Source organism: Balaenoptera physalus, assembly GCF_965194825.1.
Source record: "Balaenoptera physalus genome assembly, chromosome: 7".
Taxonomy (NCBI): Eukaryota; Metazoa; Chordata; class Mammalia; order Artiodactyla; family Balaenopteridae; genus Balaenoptera; species Balaenoptera physalus.
The window spans coordinates 24,475,126-24,495,921 of NC_138886.1; the positions used below are offsets into that span (position 1 = coordinate 24,475,126).

The 20,796-nt window shown below is 40.0% G+C and overlaps 2 protein-coding genes and 1 long non-coding RNA gene across 3 annotated transcripts in view; 1 reads left to right on the plus strand and 2 right to left on the minus strand.

The window, feature by feature from the left end:
* The window catches only part of ELP1 (elongator acetyltransferase complex subunit 1), a 62,479-nt gene extending 54,287 nt beyond the window's left edge, over positions 1-8,192 (minus strand). The window contains exons 1-5 of the mRNA XM_082471174.1: positions 7,933-8,192; positions 3,721-3,883; positions 2,709-2,861; positions 966-1,047; positions 222-302 (exon numbers count right to left, since the gene is read on the minus strand). Coding sequence (XP_082327300.1) covers positions 222-302; positions 966-1,047; positions 2,709-2,861; positions 3,721-3,870 — 466 coding nt within the window. The 5' untranslated portion in view covers positions 3,871-3,883; positions 7,933-8,192. The remainder of the gene's footprint in view (positions 1-221; positions 303-965; positions 1,048-2,708; positions 2,862-3,720; positions 3,884-7,932) is intronic.
* Positions 8,193-8,328: 136 nt separating this feature from the next.
* Positions 8,329-14,231, plus strand: LOC309665066 (protein Abitram-like). The gene is made up of 6 exons (XM_082471227.1): positions 8,329-8,567; positions 9,695-9,746; positions 10,352-10,481; positions 12,621-12,697; positions 12,777-12,846; positions 12,940-14,231. The coding sequence occupies exons 1-6, from the start codon at positions 8,360-8,362 to the stop codon at positions 13,075-13,077; spliced, it is 675 nt and encodes a 224-aa protein (XP_082327353.1). The 5' UTR covers positions 8,329-8,359; the 3' UTR covers positions 13,078-14,231.
* A 200-nt stretch (positions 14,232-14,431) lies between these two features.
* Positions 14,432-19,774, minus strand: LOC309665074. Its single transcript, XR_014266188.1, has 4 exons — positions 19,053-19,774; positions 17,027-17,083; positions 16,774-16,887; positions 14,432-16,084 (listed from the first exon to the last, which is right to left on the minus strand). It is a non-coding gene; the product is annotated as an uncharacterized lncRNA (long non-coding RNA).
* Positions 19,775-20,796: the final 1,022 nt, after the last annotated feature.

A 20,796-nucleotide genomic window follows, 5' to 3' on the forward strand; every position in this document is an offset into this window, starting at 1 on the left:
CTAAGCACAGATTCCTATTCCCCAAGTTATTGACAAAGCCAGCTCTCAGACTTGGAGAGGCACCAGAGGTATGCCTTTTAAAATGTGGAATGAACTAAAGGAACTGGGCTATCAGACAGTGAATTAAGTTGGGGTTTAAGCTTCATAGTCCTTTGGGCTTACGATGCGGCTATCAGTGTGCAAGACAAGTCACAAAATGGTTCAAACAAAGCTATACTTACTTTCACCAAAATCATCCTGGTGGATTTGCTGCTCCATGATTGGCTCAAACTCTTTTGTCATCATAATTAGGGTCTGCTGACCTTGGAGGAGCACAAACGAGAATGATTTTGTTCTCATTTAGCAAATCTGCCATTCCGTAAGTATCTACAGCACTGGAAGCTACTGAGCTGGAGTGGGGGAGTTTATAGTCACAACAGGGAAGACAGAATTTATTCAAAATGTTCTGACTCTCATTTAAAAAAAAAAGTTTTGACTGGGTAAGTCACCTAGTACTTATTCTCAGCTATTTATGTATGTCAAGCTAACATTAAAGTCCACATAGCCCTCTTCCACTAACTTCACGATTTAGTCAGCAAGATATCTCTTCAAATGTATACTGCATCAGGGTGCTAGTTTGCAGAAACTCATCTGGAATGAAAAGACTTAAGGGAAAAAAACAGGACTGGGAGAGCAGTTCTTAGAATCAGTTTATTTTATGTAGCAACTCTTCCTCTTAGAGTAGGTTAAATATTGCTGACATTTTAAACCATACCTATGGACCTTAGCAGCAACTTTTTAAAGCAATATATTAAGAAGCAAAACTTAACTCAAAAACACCACATTCCCTATAGATTACCATGTTGGTATGCTTGTTCCAAGAAACGTTGTTTTTTGAAACCTAAGCACCCTAAAACTTAAGCCTGTGAGATATTAGGAGTCATGTTTTATAAAAGTCAAGAATTAGGGACCAGTGACAGGCTTACCTGTGGCAAGAAGCACCAGCTCTTGGTCAGGACTCCAACTCATGACAGAGATACCACTGGCTACACTCCCGACACATTCCAGCTGAGAGAGACATTTTAAAATGTTAAGGGAGATATGAAAATATAAGCGTCTCCGTAAATATTTACTATGACCTTAATCAAAACAATTAGCAACACACACAAAGGTGAAATTATTCAGTGAACATTTATTCAGTAACAGGTATTAAAAGACCAGGCACGATACAGACCATGGGGACTGGAGGTGACTACGGCCACTCCATTCCTCCCCTTAAGGAGATAAAAGATGCCTCTAAAGTAGGGTTAGGGATGTAACCGAGGTGTCTGGGAATTAAGTGCGGGCTCAGAGCAGAGACTGACAAGTGGCACAGGACAGTCCAGGAAAGCTTCTCGGAGGAGGTGCTTTGAAGGGTAGGAATAGGGCCAGGAGGAAGAGACTGGGGGGAAAATGTGCAGTTAAAAAGAGCACTTAAAAATCAGCTGCAACTAGAGCCTAAGGTATACATATACACAGGAATGATGGGGGTGGGAGGTGAGGCTAAAAAGGAATTTGGGGAACAGACAGTGAGAGGTCTTATAAGGCACAATAAGGAATCTGGATTCTGTCTTGCAGACACTGTGATGCCACAACTGTGGAAGATCAGCACCATCTGGTGGAGACCGATGGATTGGAGGAGCTCAGTAATTAGGAAAAAATTCTACAAAATGTTTTGAAAGTAAAAGCATACCTTTTAAATGTGAGAAATACTAAGTAAGTTATACTTGATGGCTTTGATATTTCTCACCATGAACTGAGAATAAGATTTATTGTTGTACTAAATGGAACCGTTAAAAGCAAAGGTGCCAGATTTAGACTGCCAGGGTTTAAATCCCACCTGATAACTGTTTGACCTTGGCCTAGTCATTTAAGCCCTCTGTGCCTCAATTTCCTCTTCTGAAGAACGGAAAAACAACAATCTACCTCATAAGGTTGTAGTGAAGATTAAATACAATTTTGTATAAAAAAACACTTGAAAAAGTGCCTGGCACATTGTAAACATTTAATAAATGTCAGCTGCTATTATTATCCTATGATTATAATATGACTTGTGATACATCCATGTTAAAGAGATCACAACTAAGGGAGTAATCAACAAAGTTTAAAAAGCTGTCAAGAAGGTGAGGATAGAAATCCAGAAACTCAGCCTTATGCTAAGTAGAGAAGGAGGCAAATGGTTGAAATCTATCTTCTCTGGTAGTCATAAGATGTGCACATAATGAGAGCTTATCACCTTAGCACCTGTAGTTCAGGGACTCTTAGCCATCAAGGAGAGGCTTACTCAGCATTCATAAAAGAAAACATAAGCCATATAAACATTTCAAAGACTTCATAAATTGAGAAATAAAGGTTACAACTCAGGATCAGATTCTAGTAAGAGGTGAGCTATACCATACAAGAGTGGCCAGATTTGGGTTTTTGTTAAGTTCTTATTTGGAATGTTCTGATTGTTCTAATTAATAAGTGCAGTAGACAAAACTGAGTTTTAGAAGAATCCTGAAATACAGCTAAAGCCATGCCAACAATTTTCTGTAAAGAATTATATAATGCAAAGACTTTAATTTGCAAAATGCTTAAATATTATGGCTCCTGACATTTTAAACTTCTACGAAAAACTAGTGACATGAAACAAAAAAAGGCGTTTGAGGATGTCTAAGATTTCCTCCTCACTGGTCTCTTCCACTTACCTGGTGTGTGTTGAGATTGCAAAGTAGGACATCTCCAGAAGCTGTGGCCACACACACAGACTCGTGATCCAGCAACTCCTGAATACCAACAATGCAGCCACTTCCATCCTCTGGGAGAAAGCCTTCTGTCACCAGAGGAATTTCATTTTTCACCTTTCACCAAAACAAACAAGTAAGCAAATTAAGTCAATCTACTTTCAAGAACAATTCGTCACACTTCCAGAAATACTTTTTAATGTTTCTTTTATAATATAAAAGCTTTCAAAAATGCTTTTTTCCTAGATTAAAACCCAAACTTTCATTTGAGAAATTTCACAACACTACCATCTTTTTTTTTTTTTTTAACATCTTTATTGGAGTATAATTGCTTTACAATGGTGACAACACTACCATCTTTAACACAAAACACAGTTCATGTGACCTTTGTGCCAAGCAAACATAAAAGCCTGGTATCTTTGAAAATATCCAATAAAACATGAAGCTAATAACTATGATTTTCTAAAATGTATACAGTATGGGGAAAAGGGACTAAGAATGTAATCACCTAAAATACATCAGAAGCAAAATATAATTAAGGGAAGATATCAGAATTAACCTAAAGAGCTTTTCACTATACATACGCTCAAGCTCCAGAAGTGAAGATTATGATGTAGTTGGTATGAGATGGAGACTGAAACAGTTTAAAAAGCCCTACAGGAAATTTTCACCTGCATTCCCACTTGAGAACTGTTAATAGATAGTATTTACATGGTAGAAAGGGTAAAAAGTAGGGCACCCTGCAAAATACAACGCCAGAGGTTTGCCAGCTTAGATTAAAACAGAAGCAGACTAAAAGACAGGGTACTAGTTAAGTTATGTCTAATATGACATCAGTATAAAGCGAAGGGAGCATTCATTTGGGGGGGACGTAAATTCAGAAAGATTTAAAGGAAAGACTATTTGGGGAAGCAAGTTTGGAAAAAGACAAGTCAAGAGTCATGCCAAGTGCTAGCATCCTCCATCAGTAAGTTACCTCTCTTGCAACAGGGTCTACTTCTATCAGTCCATGTGCTGAGCCAATGAGCACTGTGTCCTGTTCAGTTCTGAGAGAGAAGCACTGAGGTTTCCCTGGAGCCTGAATATCCCTGAACTCCAAGCTCCGAAATAACTTTAGATTTCTCATGATGAAGCGACTCCTGAAAGAAAAGTACAAATATCTCTTAATGAAGCTTTAATTTCTCTGAGAAATAGAAACAGCTTAGTAGCGATAAATCACACTCCAGTATAAGCAAAATGATTCAGGGAGCAGAGAAGTTAGAATAACCAAGAAAAAAAAGATCTAATCTGAACCCACACAGAGATGAGCAGTAGCAACCTAACCAATTGTGTAAATCTATGGTCTACAAATTGAGGCTGTGAAATCTATTTTACGTTCTCACTCTTTGAAAGAGGCAAGATTCTCAGAGTTTTTTCTTCAAAAAAGATTTAACATCAGTTATTCTGAAGGAAAGTTGAGAAGAATGCAATGAATGAGAAAACATTTTATTTTTGCACATGAGGATATTTTTATAACTTGACAGATTTACAAAATAATATAAAAATCCACATATATACTGGCAGTTGAAGAAAATAAAATTACTTTAATATCACCAACTACATTTATTTATAAACTGGCTCTATATCTTCATTAAAAAATTAAAATTGAAATCAAACATAGAAATAAAGAAAAGCATTTATGGGACTTCCCTGGTGGTGCAGTGGTTAAGACTCTGTGCTCCCAATGCAGGGAGCCCGGGTTCCATCCCTGGTCAGGGAACTAGATCCCACATGCATGTCACAACTAAGAGTTTGCATGCCACAAGTAAGGAGCCCACGTGCCACAACTATGGAGCCCGCCTGCTGCAACTAAGGAGCCCAAGTGCCACAACTAAGACCCAGCACAACCGAATAAATAAATAAATATTTTTTTAAAAAAAGAAAAGAAAAGCATTTACTGTTCTCAGGGAGAAAAGAAGACACTATGAAATTACAACAGTATACTTCAAAATGATGACCAACAATTTGAGGAGCTTGATAACCTGGTATAACTACTTCACATTACTCCACTCTCCTGGCCTGATTTTCACCAGGGCAATAGAAAAGCTGAGAAAAGAACGATCAATAGGAAATCTACCTTGGTCTGACAAAATCAGACTTGTTTTAACATATAACATTACCCAAGAGAAAAAAAAAAGTTAATGTGCTGTATATTTATATCCAGACCCCTTTACGGTTTATACTGAAATTGGAAGTCCCTAACTTATGTTAGGGGTGACAATTACACAGACCACACTGGCCTTCTTGTCACCTTAATTCAAGGTGAATTCTCTCATCTTGCATTTCCTACTTACGACAATGAAAGAATAAACATGAATTAATTCTTATACTACATAGCAGATAAAATGTTAAGTGTATTATGAGTGAGACAACATAAAATGTGGGTTAAGAGGAAAGCAAGCCCACACGGTGGAAGTGGGGAAGAGAATCAAGGCAAACAATGGTTTTGTGAGCTTTCATGACATTTATATTCAAGAACTTCTAGAAATTATTCGAACCTGTATTATACCATGCAGACTTTTTATTTAGAACTAATTCTATATAGAAAGCTTGGGTTTTTGAAAGCATATAAAAGTTACATTACCTTTCATCTTTAAATAACATAAAGACGACCACTGACATAGATCTGAAAGGATGGGTAGATTTGAGATGAGAGAATGTCTGGCTAGAGGGGAGTAAACACGGGACAGAGTAGCAAGAGGTGAAAACAGGCGACAGAGGACCAGATGTATTTCAACCTGGTTTAGCTAATACTAATTATGCTGTTATTGTTGCCATGATCAGAGCATCAAAATGTCTCCCTGTGAACTTGGATTCTATTCACCAACAATCTGTGGAGCTCTGGGGTCCGTGAACCCCAGCATAAGAATTTGGAAGGCAAAGGCAGAAGGAGATGAGGAGGACTCCCTTTTTCCTGTTACCCTGCTGTTTCAGTCAATGTCGCCCCAGCAATGGGCCTTCATCCTTCCAGGGGCCCTTGGTCCCAGCCTCTGGCACTCCCATGACCAGCATAACAACCACCCCAGAGGTACCAGCACTCACCAGGCAGGTGCTCCCTCCAGGTGCCTGAACTCTAGTAACATGGAGCTCCTCCTCTGAATTCCAGAGCTACCAACACCAGCTTTCCAATGCCTCTCCTCCAAGGCCATGATAACCCCAATGGCTTCCCTTGTTTTGATCCTCAGACCTAGCTAAGTGTAGTAATTTCTTCCATCAGTTTACTTTTTTAATTACTTCTCTGCTCCCTTTTGCTTTTTGTTCCTCCAGCGGGTATTTAACCAATTCTTCGTATTAAATTCTGTTGAAATATTGTGTGGTTTCTACTTTCCTGACTGGACCCTGACTGACAAACATATCAAACAACCTGAGTTCTCAAATCACTGAGCTTTCAAAATCACCGGCCAGGTGTCATAGGGAAGAACCTTTTGTATTCTATTACAAGTTGATCACTAAAGGGATGCAGCCTATAAGCTTCAATTATACATAATGACCCAATTCTCAGAACCCTGACTCCCAGGTAATGAGCATTAAGCTAAAATACTTCTGTTTAGCTCACAAGAAACATCCTGACCAGGCCCACCTGTGAATGACTGCAGGGAGGAAGAAATCAACACATCCCCTCTGGAGGCTAATGGGAACCAGGAAACGTTTGACTTTACTCCCTCCTCTTTTAGTATAAAAAAAGCCTGAATTCTAACTCAGGCAAGATGGGTCTTTGGGGGCACGAGCCCACCATCTTGGTTTACTGGCTTTCCAAATACAGTCGTTATTCCTTGCCCCAACACCTCGTCTCTCGATTATTGGCCTGTCGTGTGGTGAGCAGTACGAGCTTAGGCTTGGTGACACAAGGGCAGCTCATCATTCATCTCCCTCCTCCCCAACCCTTCCAGCCTCAAAATGAACTTCTCTAAAATTTCACACCTATCAGCCTTATTCCCTTACCTTCTCAGAAGTGTCCTACTCTTTTTTAAGACCAGCAAAGGAAAACCCTCCAAACTCCCCCAGGACCTTGGCTTATCGGTACCCTTTCTTTTACATCTGCAATCTCCAACTCCCCTGCCCTCAAATGACTCATCCTTTCTCAGCCCTTAAATGTGCTAAAGATCCCTCCACACCATAGATCAATTCTGGATCCTTTCTGAAATTTCTGACAATTCCTCTATTTTCTTCCCTTGCTCCTTCATCCATCCACCTCTTGGCTAATTATCATGCCCATGACCACAAGTACCAAACAGATCACTAAAATGCTTAGTAGATCTAAACGTCCAGCCCTGACCCTCCCTAAACTGAACACTAAACTCACATTTTCAACCGCCTGCTGTTATCACAAGGATTTCTCAAAAAGCACATCAAATGCAACCTGTTAAATGAAGTACCTGCTATTCTCCACCAAACTAGTTTCCCCTCTGGGGACATGGCATTCCTACTTTCTCTGTCCTCCAAGCTGAAACTGTGTCTGCTTCCCTTTTGCCCCCACTTTCACAGTAAACTATTCACTGGTTACTGCCCTGCCTGTCAATGTACGGTATGAATCCTTTACATAGTACCGTAATCCTACGATCCGGTTTGTGGCCTACATCAAATACCGACTAAGCACTTGCCAAGTGCTAGTTCTGGACAAGAGATGACTGACAGTTACTGCCTCCTCAGAGGTCACAGCTTAACGGGGGAGAGGGCCACATAAGATACCACATTACATGGAGAGGCACAGGGGCAACATCTCCAAGGAAAAGTTGCAGATGCGAGAAGGGACTCGCAGCACAGCACCTGAACTTCTACTACCGTCAGCTTCTATCATGCATTGTTGCGCTTTAATTGGTGCATTACTTGGTTCGGCGGTATTGCCCGCAACTGCAAGGAATCCGGAGACTGGGTAAGTGTGCAGCTGGGGGAGCAGCGTATCATTCCCCCTCCTGCCGCGCCGCGCCGCGCCGCGCCGCGCAGAGCCCTCTGATGGCCGCGGGTGCAGCAGGCGGCGAGTCTGCAGAAAGAGCACTCAAGGAGGGCAGATGTGCTCAAGCCGCACTTCACTCCCAGACCAGCAGCAGGCAGCGGTTGGGCGCTAGGGGGTCCCCTTCATCAAGACACCCTCTGGCGGACAGGACCCGTTTCCGTGCCTCCACCCCAGCTAGGCCGCTCGAACTCTCACCTACGCCGCGCTCTGAGGACCCCCAAACAGCGGTGCGTCCGCCCAGGGCTGCGCACGGGCCTCTCCCTGACCGCTGCTTCTGAGCTCTCGCGACGCGCACTGGGTCTCCGGGACGCAGGGCCGCTCGACCCCCTCCGGTAGTGGCTGAAGCCAGGCGGAGGGACAACCTGCGAAACACGCACTCGCAAGCGAAGATAGCCCGACACGCGCCGAGCGGCGCGGCAGTGACGTCCCGAGGCTGAGGAGGCGTGGCCTGCCGTCTCCCTCTCCCCGCAAAGATATATGAGCAGCTCCGCTGGCCACCGCCCCCTATCCCTACATCCTCCTGCCCAGCCTATTGTATTTGACCCCCGCCTTGACGTCAGACCCCAAAGCTCAGTAAGAGGCGCCGGTGGGTGGAGCCTGCGGAGCCTGGGGAGCAGCGTGCATGCGCACAGCGCGTATCCCGGCTACACGCCGGCAAGACGCCTTCCTCCGTGGCAAGCGGGAGGAAGAGTACAGGTCCCAGGGGGCGGGATTTGCAGCACCTGAGGTCGCCATGGCTACCGAGCCCGAGACCCCTGTGGCCGCCTTGGCTGCGGAGCCCGCGGTGCCGTCGCTTGTGGATCGTTACTTCACTCGCTGGTACAAAGCGGGTAAGTGGAGAATGATGTCAGTCTCTTCTGGGCCCACTTTGTCTGACAGTATAGGGACTATGATGACAGATCATAAGCCGCACGCACCTTCCCCAGCGCTTCCTCCCCACGTCAGAAGGAACTGGATCTCTCTGTTCCCCTGTAGGCCAAGGGAATGGCATTTGCCCGTGGAAAGCAGCAGGGTGCATTCTGGGTAGGGCGAGCGCAGTGCGAGTTCACGAGGGTGGGTTGCTTGCGGGAAGATGGTAGACTAAGGTGAGATCCCCGAGGGAGGCAGGAGCTGGATTGCAATCTCCTTGAGTGCCTAAAGGGATTTGAGGGGCTCAGTCCTCCAAGAAGAGTCGATATATAAAATGATTTAAATGGTAGCGGTCTAAACTAAGGTAGAGGCATAGGGATGGAGAGAAGAGGGTGGGTTAGAATAGAGGCATTTAGAAAGCAGAATCTAACAGTTTTACTTAAAGGAAGTCGCTGGTATTACACATTTGCCCCTTAGAAGTAGGTATCCTGTTGTACAGCTTTGTGTACCCAGCAAATATCAGTGATGAGAGCATCGTTGGGGACCCTCCTCTAACCCAACTTGCTCCCATTCATTTAGGGATAATAGGTGTACTCATCTTTTACAATATTGAAATATTTTACAATAGCATACGTTTTATTAGCCAGACTTAGTGTAACCAACTGTCCGGTTAACCCTGGATTGAGGTGTTTTCCGGAATCCATTACTTTCAGCGCTAACATCAGGACAGTCCTGGGCGAACCAGGATGAGTTAAGTCTCTCTAAAACTGACCAACAAAACATGCTACTAAATTGAATAAAGAATACATTACTAATCACTTTTTTTCTAATAGAAATAATGATTGTACTCATTTTAAAGTGAGGATAAAAAAAGGTGGAGCAAAGAGTTAATCATCATTTTAACATTGAATGAATGATTCCATCTGGACCAGATATCTTTAAATACTTTATGGTCAGCCTTTAGGTATATCTTTTTGAGTAATGAAGGGATACCAGTAATATATGTGTCCAGCCTTCATAATTAACTACCTCTATGAACCAAAGAAAGTACTACACAGTGGTAGTAAATATTGACTCAACAGCCATCAGACTCATTCATTTCTTCTAGATGTCAAAGGAAAACCCTGTGAGGACCACTGTATACTACAACACTCTAACCGGTAAGCAAATTGGGGATTTTAAATTATCAAAAAAAATTTTTTTCTGGCATTGTAGCCTGGTATGGTCTTGTATTCAATAAGTATTCATTAAATGATTATCTTCCACTGTATTGAGATGGTATTATATATAGTAGGAGTTTGGTTGACAAGAATGAGTCTTTTAGTGCCTACGCTAAACAAATAAACTTGCTTACCCAAACATCCCAATGGAGGACCACACCCCCAGTCAGCTACTACCTCAAGTAACCAGCCTGTGCCTAACCACTGAATTGCCTAAGCCCATGGAGAGGGCTAGGGTAGAAGCACAGATGGTATCCTGTATATACCGGCATGCCTTACTTTTCTCTCTTCCTCCTCAGTGCTGCCTAAGCACCTCTGGTATGCTTCCCTTTTGGGGAAGGAAATTCAGTCCCATTTTCTCCATTTTTATTACTGCATTCTTCTCTTCAGTTAAGCTCCAATAGTAGCCAGAGGAAAATGGGGGGAAATGATAGGCTGACTAAACAAATGTCAGCTCAGCTCTTCTTGTGCCAGTAGGAATACTGTGTTATAGGGGGAAGAATCATACCAAGCAATAATACAGGATCAATTTTTGCTCCTCGTAGAATATGTGTCATCACACTGGCAGGATCCCATCCAGTTCTTCAAAGTGGAAAAGCAATTAAAAGCATTTCCTATCAAATCAGTACCAACTGTAGCAGACTTCAGAACAAAGTCTCTGGGAAATTCAAGCGGGTATGTTCCTGTATTTCTCTACCTAAATCCTCTATTATCACAATAATGATAGAGCCAGCCGGTCTTAGAACCCAGTAATGTACGCTCAGCATACTTCCCTGGCAGTTAGAGATGATTTTAACAATACTTAAGCTCTAAGGAAATTCTCAGGCCAAAAAAATGAGGTATTTCAGAAGGTATATTATCTGTCATATTAGCTTCTGGGCCACCATCCCTATCATCCCCAGGATAAAGGATGGAGAAGGTGGGCCTTTGAAAGAACAACTCTAATACCAATATAACAAGATATTTTGTCCCTTCTAGTTTTGTTAAGCCAGTATTTCGAATTCTATAAAATTTAGATGATCAATACTTCTTTATCATAAATTTTCACATGTGAACTTAAAAGTAAAATAAAAGTCCTGAGGTAGTGAAAAAAAAATCAATCTGAGAAAATATACATTATTTGCTTTGTATCAGTTGCCATTCCTAAATCACTGCCAATTTTATACACATCTAGCTACACCCTCTACCTCCGCGTAGTGTTTAGTTATAGAAAATGTTACCTGTGCCCTCTACAATTCTAGGCAAGGTGGACATTTTACTGTTAAAGGAGGGTATCACACCAAGGACAACTCAATACCATACTAAACTATCCTGACAAACCCCCTGGAAAGGAAAGTTTCAGTGGATGATTTAGGTCCTTCATTTACTGAGTTCATACTAAGAGTTTCTGCTAATTACCTCACTGTTCTGCAAGACCCTTGTTTATACTCCCCTTTGTAGGCCTGAAGGCCCCTAATAACCTGCCTTATAATTATTGATTTTTCCTCACTCAGGAAGCAAGTGGACTTTAAAAAGCATGGACCACTCTTAAAAGTCTACAAATTAAAAGTAAAACAGTTAGTGCTTGTGATGTTCCTGTCATCAATCTTTATCCAAAATAGTAGCACTGTTGTTACTACTGAGGAACAGAGAGGGACCTGCACATGGAACCCACTGTAGATAAGCTTTGATGGCATCTCAGCACTGCCCATCAGTTATTCTCCCAAGGGAGGTGACCAAAAGGGGTTAAAACACTTCTTTCTGACACAGAGCCAGTGGAAGACAAACCATCTGGGACAAATCCCCAGCCCCTCCTCCCAAAAGTGGGGAGTCACACTGACTAGTCTTTTGAAACGAAGTACCCGCAGGCAGAGGAGTGAAGCGCATGCAGTAACATCTGAATGCTGTCTAATAATGTGAGTGGGAAAGAGGCCATAAAGAACAGCATCTTGACCTCAGATGTTCACTGCAGTAAAAATTCCTGGGAAAAAAGAGCAACACATGAGACATGCTTGCATCCATTTCCCATGAGCCTCCTTGTACTGGGTTGGCCAAAAAGTTCGCTCGGGTTTTTCGTGTTAGGGAAAAACCTGAAGAACTTTGTGGCCGACTCGATAGATATTTGTCAGAACCTCCCCAGATATATCCGTACAGTGGAGTACATGAAAGTATAACCGTGCCACAACATTCAAACAGACATATATCAAAATTTAGTATTTGCTAGTGGGTTATAGGATAATGGGTAAGTTACTCTTATGTGCTACTTAGAACTTTTCGGTTTTCCAAAGTTTCCTCAAATTGCATTTTTTTAAATTAGAAAAATATCCCTTCTTCAGAAAGTCTTACTGATTGACCTAATAAAGAAGTTCCTTTCTCTATTAAGTTCTAATATAAAAATAAGGTAGGAATCTTAATGAAACTAACTTTATACAATATTGCTGTCATTCTCTATAATGTTGAATTTTATATTATGCTTATTGGTAAGATTTTCCTACCCTTTTGAAGTCTTTACACTTGGCTATGTGCAGCTTTCTCATGTACAGTTAAATATAAGTATAATAAGTTAAGATAAAATATATTCTTAATATGTAACTAAACTACCTATTATCACATTTGTCTTAGTCTGCTTTTTCCCCTAGAGCCTAGGATGGTGCCTAGCCCATAGAGGCATTTAATATATAAATATTTGAATAAATGAATGGTTTTCCTGTACTTAAGTCATTTTTATTTAAAACACTAATTCCAGGAATATATCCTATTGTAACTCTGAGGGCTGTCTCACAAAGAAAAGTGAAAATGTACATCAATTAATTTTTTCTTCCCTGTTATTATCAGGGGGCACAGTTTCTAACAGAACTTGCACCTCTGTGTAAGATTTACTGCTCTGATGGAGAAGAATACACCATATATAGGTGAGTTACTTTTTAACCACAATTTTGGAGAAACAAAGAAGATAATATTTTTCTTCAAAGCAATTTTTTCTTTAAATAGCTGTGTTAGAGGACGGTTGATGGAAGTGAATGAAAACATCCTCCATAAGCCATCCATTCTTCAAGAGAAGGTAAAAGGGTCTGGGGAAGTAAGATCCCATCCACATACTTTTTATCTGATTTTTTACCATTTGACAGTATTAAATATTCTATTTCCCTTCTAGCCATCCACCGAAGGCTACATTGCAGTTGTGTTGCCCAAGTTTGAAGAAAGTAAAAGCATAACAGAAGGATTACTGACACAAAAACAGTATGAAGAAGTCATGGTGAAACGCATCAATGCCACAACAGCGACCTCATGAGGATTAAGATTGAGTAAAAACAACAGGGCATTCTTATCCTTACCTGGCCTACCAGTCAGTGCACTAAGGAAGAACCAGAGATGCTGAAAATTACTTCACACCCGGCCATCCGCAGGGAGGCCTGATCTTAAAACCTGACCTAGTTTTCCTTCTTCGTCTTGCATAACAAGCCTTGATTCCATTTTGTCTTCAACCTCCCAGATCTGCCTGCCCATGTACTCACTCTGTTCTTCTTTTGCTTTTCTCTTTCTAACAACTGGCAAGCGACAGACGTTTTTCTGATTAAAAACCAACAAACAAAGCACTTTGAGGAAAATTTGAAAAGACAGAAAAGTAAAAATAATTTACCCATCATCCTGTAACCCATTAGTAAATACTAGGTTTTGATGTAATTCTGTTTGAATATTGTGTCATGGTTATTGTTTTTGCCTCAATTTTCCATCACTTTGAAGTTGAAAAACAACAACTGGCCTTTCTTACCCAGTCTGCTTCAGTGTGACACGACCAATACGTCTGGTCCCGCCCCTTCTGCCCCAACTCCCCCGCTCAGGTTGCTGGGAAGAGGCAGGGTGTAGAGTGTACCTTCTCTAAGTCTATGGGTTGGCCTTCAACTCTGAACAATGTAGCACTGTAACACTGGTTTCTTAATGAGGGACACATGAAAAGGCTTTGAAAGGGGATTTGCTAACATGGAAGTATCAATATTATAATGCTGCATGAAGTAACATGTTTATTTGTGGTCACTCAGTCTCACACTCTAGTTACAGGGTAACCAGCAAAGAAGTTCCCTAGAGGTTCCTGGAATTCAAAGACACACATGCTTTTGAACAGAACAAAAGTTTTCACATCATTTAAACAATAAACAAAAAACTATGAATTCATGGTTTAAGATTGTATACTTGTTTACATTGAATTTCAAATAAAAGGACTTTTCAAATTGTTATTTTTCCTTAAGGGCTGCAACATATACATACATATAAACATTTCTGTTTTTAAATAAAACAATTATCCTTGAGTATAAATTCTTTTAGTTCTCCATCATCTTTTGCTGTTCAAGTCATGTTATCCCTTCCCTACCCCTACTTGCATTTAAATAAGAGAATATTCTCATTTGAGGTATGTAAAATATTTTGTAAATAAAATTCTAAAATTATTTTTGACTCACAAGGAAACTTCTTTTAACCCTAACTCTCCCCTAAGTATACCCACTAGACATGATACAGGTAGTAACTATAGAAACATCTACTCTGATAGTGCTATGAGCTGAAAGTGTGTAAGCACAAACCAGCAAATTCCCATTTCAGGTAGCACAAATGGTTCCCAAAGGTGTCTTAAAACAAAGATACTAAAGATAGTAAAAGAATTATGTATCTATTTTACATATAACATTACCTCACATCATTTTCCCATTATTTCCATTGTAATTTAAAAGAATATTTTGGTTTCAGGGCATAAAAATCATGTTTGATGATTTTTATAAAGAAATATTTTATAAAGGTCATAACCAAGCTGAGTGCATCCCATTTTCTCTCCAAGGTTTACAGTAAATTCAAGTTTCCTTCAATAAAATATTGACTAGCTAATTGGTAGTACTGTGGCTCTTCAGGATCTTGTGAATATTGACTGTGATGGCTGACCCAGATAATGATCATCAGACGAGCTTATAGAACTACTGCCGTTTGGCAACTGACAGGTCCCGTTAGATTTCAAAATAAATTTCAAACCATCAGGATACAAGCACAAGAAACAAAGTTAACTATACTACATCATACGGGCAGAACTTATAACCAGATCCTTCAATCAAAACCCACCCCACAAAAACAAAAGCTTTAAACCCTAAAATTAAAAAGACTAAGGTCGTTTATTTAATGAATATTCCAAAGGCACATATGTATACTTACTCAAATTATTTTGAACAGCTTAGTTCAATTGTTCTCTGTCTTCTATCTTCTGTTCCACCAGTTACTACTGAGAAGTACAAAAACTGCTTTTTAAGCCAGTAAGATAAGCTTAGGATTCCAGCTAATATTCAGGGCAGACAGGCCAGCTACGCTAGAACGAGAACTAAAACCGTCTCCTAGTGAGTTCCTCCAGGATTCCGTGGAGTGAGCTCCATGACCCTGCTTTTGGGTGGGAGCGGGACATGCATCACAACAGATTTCCTGTGCTCTGTGAAACCCTTACTAGAGAACAAACGTGTGCTCCTGGCATGGATGATCTGTGACAGAGGGGACAGCGGAGGCCCAGTCATACTCAGTGGACAGAGGGATTGAAGAGGAGTCCACAGGTTTAAGGAAAACCCTGCATCACCCAGACTACTGTGTCTTCTGCTGCAAATTAGTGTCCCAGATGATAAGCTTAAATTTAAAAAAATAGGAAGTTAGGGTCAAATGTGCCAAAGGTGAGCATATATTCAAAAAAGCTTCTTTGGATTAAATTGTCATTAAGACAGTAGGGATATTTGGTTTGACTTTTAAGGAACATTATTCATGGCAATGTCCCATTTAAAATCACACTGCAATTAGAAATATAGCAACCTCCATGGCATTTACAGTTGTCAGAAAGCTTCACAATCAGTTTCATGATCAGAAAATAAAGCAAGATTTCAGTTTGTTTTCTTTACAAAATTGTTGTATTTCTGAAATATAAAGGATTGTTTGCTTTCTAAAAATGTCAGCTTTGCCACATGGTGTTCCAGAGATCTGACCTCAAAAGCTTCTCAAGTTTTACCATCCACAGAATCTTTATTTGTATCTGAGACCCGTATGTTGTTTTCCATTTGAAGCTGGAAAGAATTAAGACAATTAGTTTCTGCTTTACTTTTAAAATAAAAATTGCAAAATTAAATAGTATCTATTTTCTTTTGCATTTTCCTTTAGACTAATTTTTTAAATGTGAGTTTAAGATAAAGAAATTATCTTACCTTCTTCAGCAGTTTATAGCAAAATGAGACAAGTTGGACCAAAATAGCCATTATGCATCTTGTCTTTGTAATACTCTTATCAACCTATAGTGACAGAAAGCAAGCAAACCAAATTCTTATAAGGACGTCTTCAAAAGACTTTATCATTTATTTACTTTGAAAATGGTAAAAATTTCTTCATTATAGAAATCTAAGGGATCTCAAAGGGTATACAGATTAAGGCATCTGCGCTGACTTGAGGACCTGAGGTCCCAGAACACAGAAGCAGGGATCGTTGCCCAAGTCTCATGCCAATTTCATGGAACCCCAGGAAGAATGGATGGAAAATCAACCTGTTCTATTTCAGATGGTTTAGGGGCTTCTCAAAGTGCACCAAATAGTGGCAGTGAACCCCCTTCTTTACACTTCCTTGCACTCTACTTTTTTGCACTCAAACTCCCTAAAACAAACAACAGAAGCCCTTCACTCTGAGGGGTCTGTGCCCTAGTTAGTCAGGTGATGATGTTGGGATTTAAGGGTAGCTGCTCCGTGCTATGGTGTTAATCATGTCCAAAAAGCTAATTTACTTGGTGAACCTACTGCTTCCCGGGGTCAGTTACAACTGCAGATGATAAACGGTTCTTGCAGTCAAGGCAGGAAAAATGGAAATAAATTGTTCTTCTGTAGGTATTAACACTTTATTTGAAGAAAAAGGGGCTGGAAGCTAACCTAATAAAAAAAAAAGTGTGAAAGTTTCTCAAGTGCTTTCCTGAATGTCCCACCCTCCCTTTTACCTTTAGAAACACTTGATTCTGCAAAGGTATCTTAGTTACTGCCTGGAGCTGGTGGCATAGAGGAACAAGCTTGTTTATTTCCAGGAGAAGCATAAGCTTATCATCATCTTTCAGCTGAAATGTAAATAAGGAAGTTATAACAACTCCAATGAAATTCCATCTTTTAAACCTTAAATACCTTTATACCTTAATAATATACCCCAAAGTGGGTATTTACATCACCACCAGCACCAGGCAGGGATATGTGCATTACCTGTTTTGAGAAAGCTTGCACACTTGAAGCAAGCTTCAAACCCTCTTCAGCAAAAGCCTGGTAGAAAGGAAAAACATCACTACGTTAGGTGTATGTCGTCTAGATAGTTGGTAAGAAATACACTCATGGATAATTTTCATACAGAATTTAAAAAATAAAACCTAAACATAAAAGGTCTGTCATGGAACTTCTATGGTTTTTGTTGTATCCAGGAAAACGCAAGAGTTTAACTGTATTGAGAAGCAGATTTCCCAGACCTGATGCAGAATCAGTCCCTGCAGTGGCTCCCCTACACCGGGACACCTCCAATTACTGTGCAGGATCACACAGACATTTGATACTTAGCCATAAAAATTATGCCTGGGCTTTTAGATGGAGCCGAAGCTCATCTCATAATATCCCCAATTATAAGAGGGTGTTGAATCTTGGAACATGGGGTCAAAAGGGTTAGATGAGGTCAAAAGCGTTAGAACATTCCTGCTTCCAGCTCAGCAAGATAGAATTTGTCACCTATACACATTCTTCAACTAACCATTTGAGGGTATTATTTTTTCCCTATTCAGCATACATTGTACAATTTAGTGAGGAGAAGAGGATGATGGGAAAGAACACTGAAAAATACTTTAGAATATTCGGAATGATTATTTTTAAATGGTACACAGAATCTTTTAGAGTGAGAGATACCAGGGAAGTGAAGACTGAGCTTCAGGTGGCAGCAGGAAGAATGAAAAGAACAGGACAAATTTGAGAGTGATTTGTGAAGAAAAATAATAGATCTTGGTAATAAATTAGATAAAGCATATGAAGAGGAAGGAGGCAATAATTTCAGGGTTCACTTTAACTCTCTTTCCAACAGCCTTGCTATTATTGGATAACCTGATCTCAAGGTCAAATTGTCCTTCGCATCCTTCCCTATCCTTTAAAAGGGAAAACAATGCAGGCTTCTCATTGCGGTGGCTTCTCTTGTCGTGGAGCATGGGCTCTAGGCATGCGGGCTTCAGTAGCTGTGGCACGCGGGCTCAGTAGTTGTGGCTCACAGGCTTAGTTGCTCCGTGGCATGTGGGATCCTCCCAGACCAGGGCTAGAACACGCCTGCATTGGCAGGCGGATTCTTAACCACTGCGCCACAAGGGAAGCCCCTATTCCAACTTTTTAAAAAGGGAAAAAACTCACTTATAGTCAACTTTACAGAAAATTCCAAACAAAGTATTTTCTATAATTCTTCTGACTCTGTTGACAATCACCCTCTCAAGCTGAAATCCCTTTCCTGAAGAGGCTCAGGTGAAAACACATGGGAGTGCCAAAGGAAAACACATAACATTGATAAAGTGATAGAAATTTCAAATTTCAAATGCAAGAATGCCCTTGGTTCTAGAGAGGCAAACAGACTAACATGAGAGTCAGAAAGGACTCTTGTAATCCACTTATCAATCTAAGCCTCCAGGTAAGAGAGGAGAATTCGAGCTAGGCCTGTGTGGAGTTTCATGAGACACATAGGGCAGAAGGGTGAGTGTCAGTATATGTGTCTCTCCCTGAATGCCCTAAATCATCAGGAATATGGGAGAAGAAAAGGAAACTAACATGTACTGAGAACCTGTAATGGTCTCAGCCCCATGACAGATGCTTTCTTATGTGTTATCTCTTTTAATCAATATCATTCATCCAATTCAATAATGAAGAAGCCAAAAACCTTTCCTCGCATTCAGGACAGTATAAGAGAAATACATTTGCTGATAGGATATTTTCACCTACTTGGGAAAACCTAAAACTTAATATTGCATCTAGTGACTATCAAAGCCCATTCTACTTTACCCCTATTTGGTTTTTTTTTCCAGTAAGATAACCAAAAAGCTCCAAAAAATGCTACTGCAAGTCCTCTAATTTTCTACCACTATCTATGGTATACATGTGCTGTGTGCACAGGTAAACACACAATTACAGTAAATCATTTAGAAAACTAGCTATTACCAACTTTTAGCCCAACTTTTATGCTACAGTATTAGCATAAAATGGAAATAAAATCTACCTCTAGTTGATGAATTAAATCCTGCGAAGTTTTTAGTGGACTCCCTCCCCTGAAATAAAATGAATTATTAATGAGGTAAGAAAAAATTATTGCCTGGAAATTGATTTTATATTAAAGTTTTAGAGCATTTCATGCATTAACATATCCCAAGTTTTGAAGAGTAATATTGAATAGACTAAAAATATTTTGAGTATTCTTAAAACAACTTTAATATTTAACTATTACTTCTTAAGGCACTTCAAAAAATTTCAGGTAAACATTATACATGTTCATTTTACAATGTAAAGAAACTTAAAACTGACAAGTTATATTTAAGTTTTATTTTTCCTTTTAAAGCTTTTTTATTTTGCTTCATAAGTTAAAGATATAAGACCTGATAATATGTCTTAACTAAAAGGCCCTTGTTCCATAATGGAAAAAAGACCTGACCAAAAATCAGGAAGTTCTCATTTTTTATTCTAATTTCAACTCTGGCAGGAATTCAGTTGTTTTTGATGAGGCATGTCAGTTAAGTTTCAATTCTGAGTCTATAAAATAATCATAATAATATTTGTGCTACCACTCTCATCAGAAGATTAGAGAATATCACATTGACAACTACCAAGAAGAATTAAGTTCTGTCCCTTAATAGCTATGAGACGTGAGCAAAATATTCTTATTCTCTGATAACCTGTTGTAAGGATCAAATGAAATTATGAAGCAGAAACCACTTTAAAAACTATAAGGCACTGGTAAGTGTGAAATATTTTAAAACTATAATGCACTAGAAAATCTAAAATATATAAATTATAAAGAAATATGAGTAACTGCATATAAATGATAAAGAAATTATATAAATTGTTAAGACAACCTTAAACAATAGCCTGAAGAAAAGCTATAAGATTGCCCAGGAAAACTACAAAACTGGATACTGTGAAAACTAACAGATGAGTCTCAGAAAGAAGCCATTAGATGAGGCTGGTAAACCATCCTCTTAAGGGAAAACAGAAAAATTGTTTGGGAAAAAACAGGTATACCGACAGGGTGGGTAGAAAACAAAGCCAGCTTGAGATTTTACCACAATCATATTACCAAGACTTGCCAAGTTGGCACAAGATGTTATCTATTACCATTATTCCATTATCCATTCCCATCAAGAATTCTAATATATTGTCATCTATTTATTGTGTATATCTGCTCAGTCTCTTACACCTCAGGTGTACTGTTCAGAGTTTTGATTTTGATTCAGAAAGGCTGGTTTATCAGTCAGAGTCCATTAAGGAAAAACAAAAACCACAGCTGTTATTTTATCAGAGAGAGTTTAGTATATGGAACTGGTTAACCAAGTACTAGAGGATTGAGAAGGCAGAAATGGAACACAGAGAGGAACACTGAGATTGTAACTGTGGGCAGCCGCTTGTACCCCTAAGGCTGAAGGAACAAAGGGAAGAGTTTGGGATTCTTAGAATTTAGACGCTTGGAGGTGAGGCCCCTGCAGAGCTGGATCTTGAACCTCGGAGAAGGGGGTGGCAGCCAGCTGGTGCTGGTATTGCCGAGGGGGCAGGATGAGGCTGGGTCTAAGTGTATAGAAATAAACAGAAACTGGAACGAACAGCTGCTGCGGGGTACAGAGCTACTGTTGAGTGAAAGCAAGCGAACAAGGGAACAAATTCCTTCTCCTTCCTCCGTCCAGCCTTGCCCTGTCCCTCTGGTGTCTGCTATTGTTGGAGCATAACGGCTGTAAAAGGAGGGGTGTTTTCTCAGG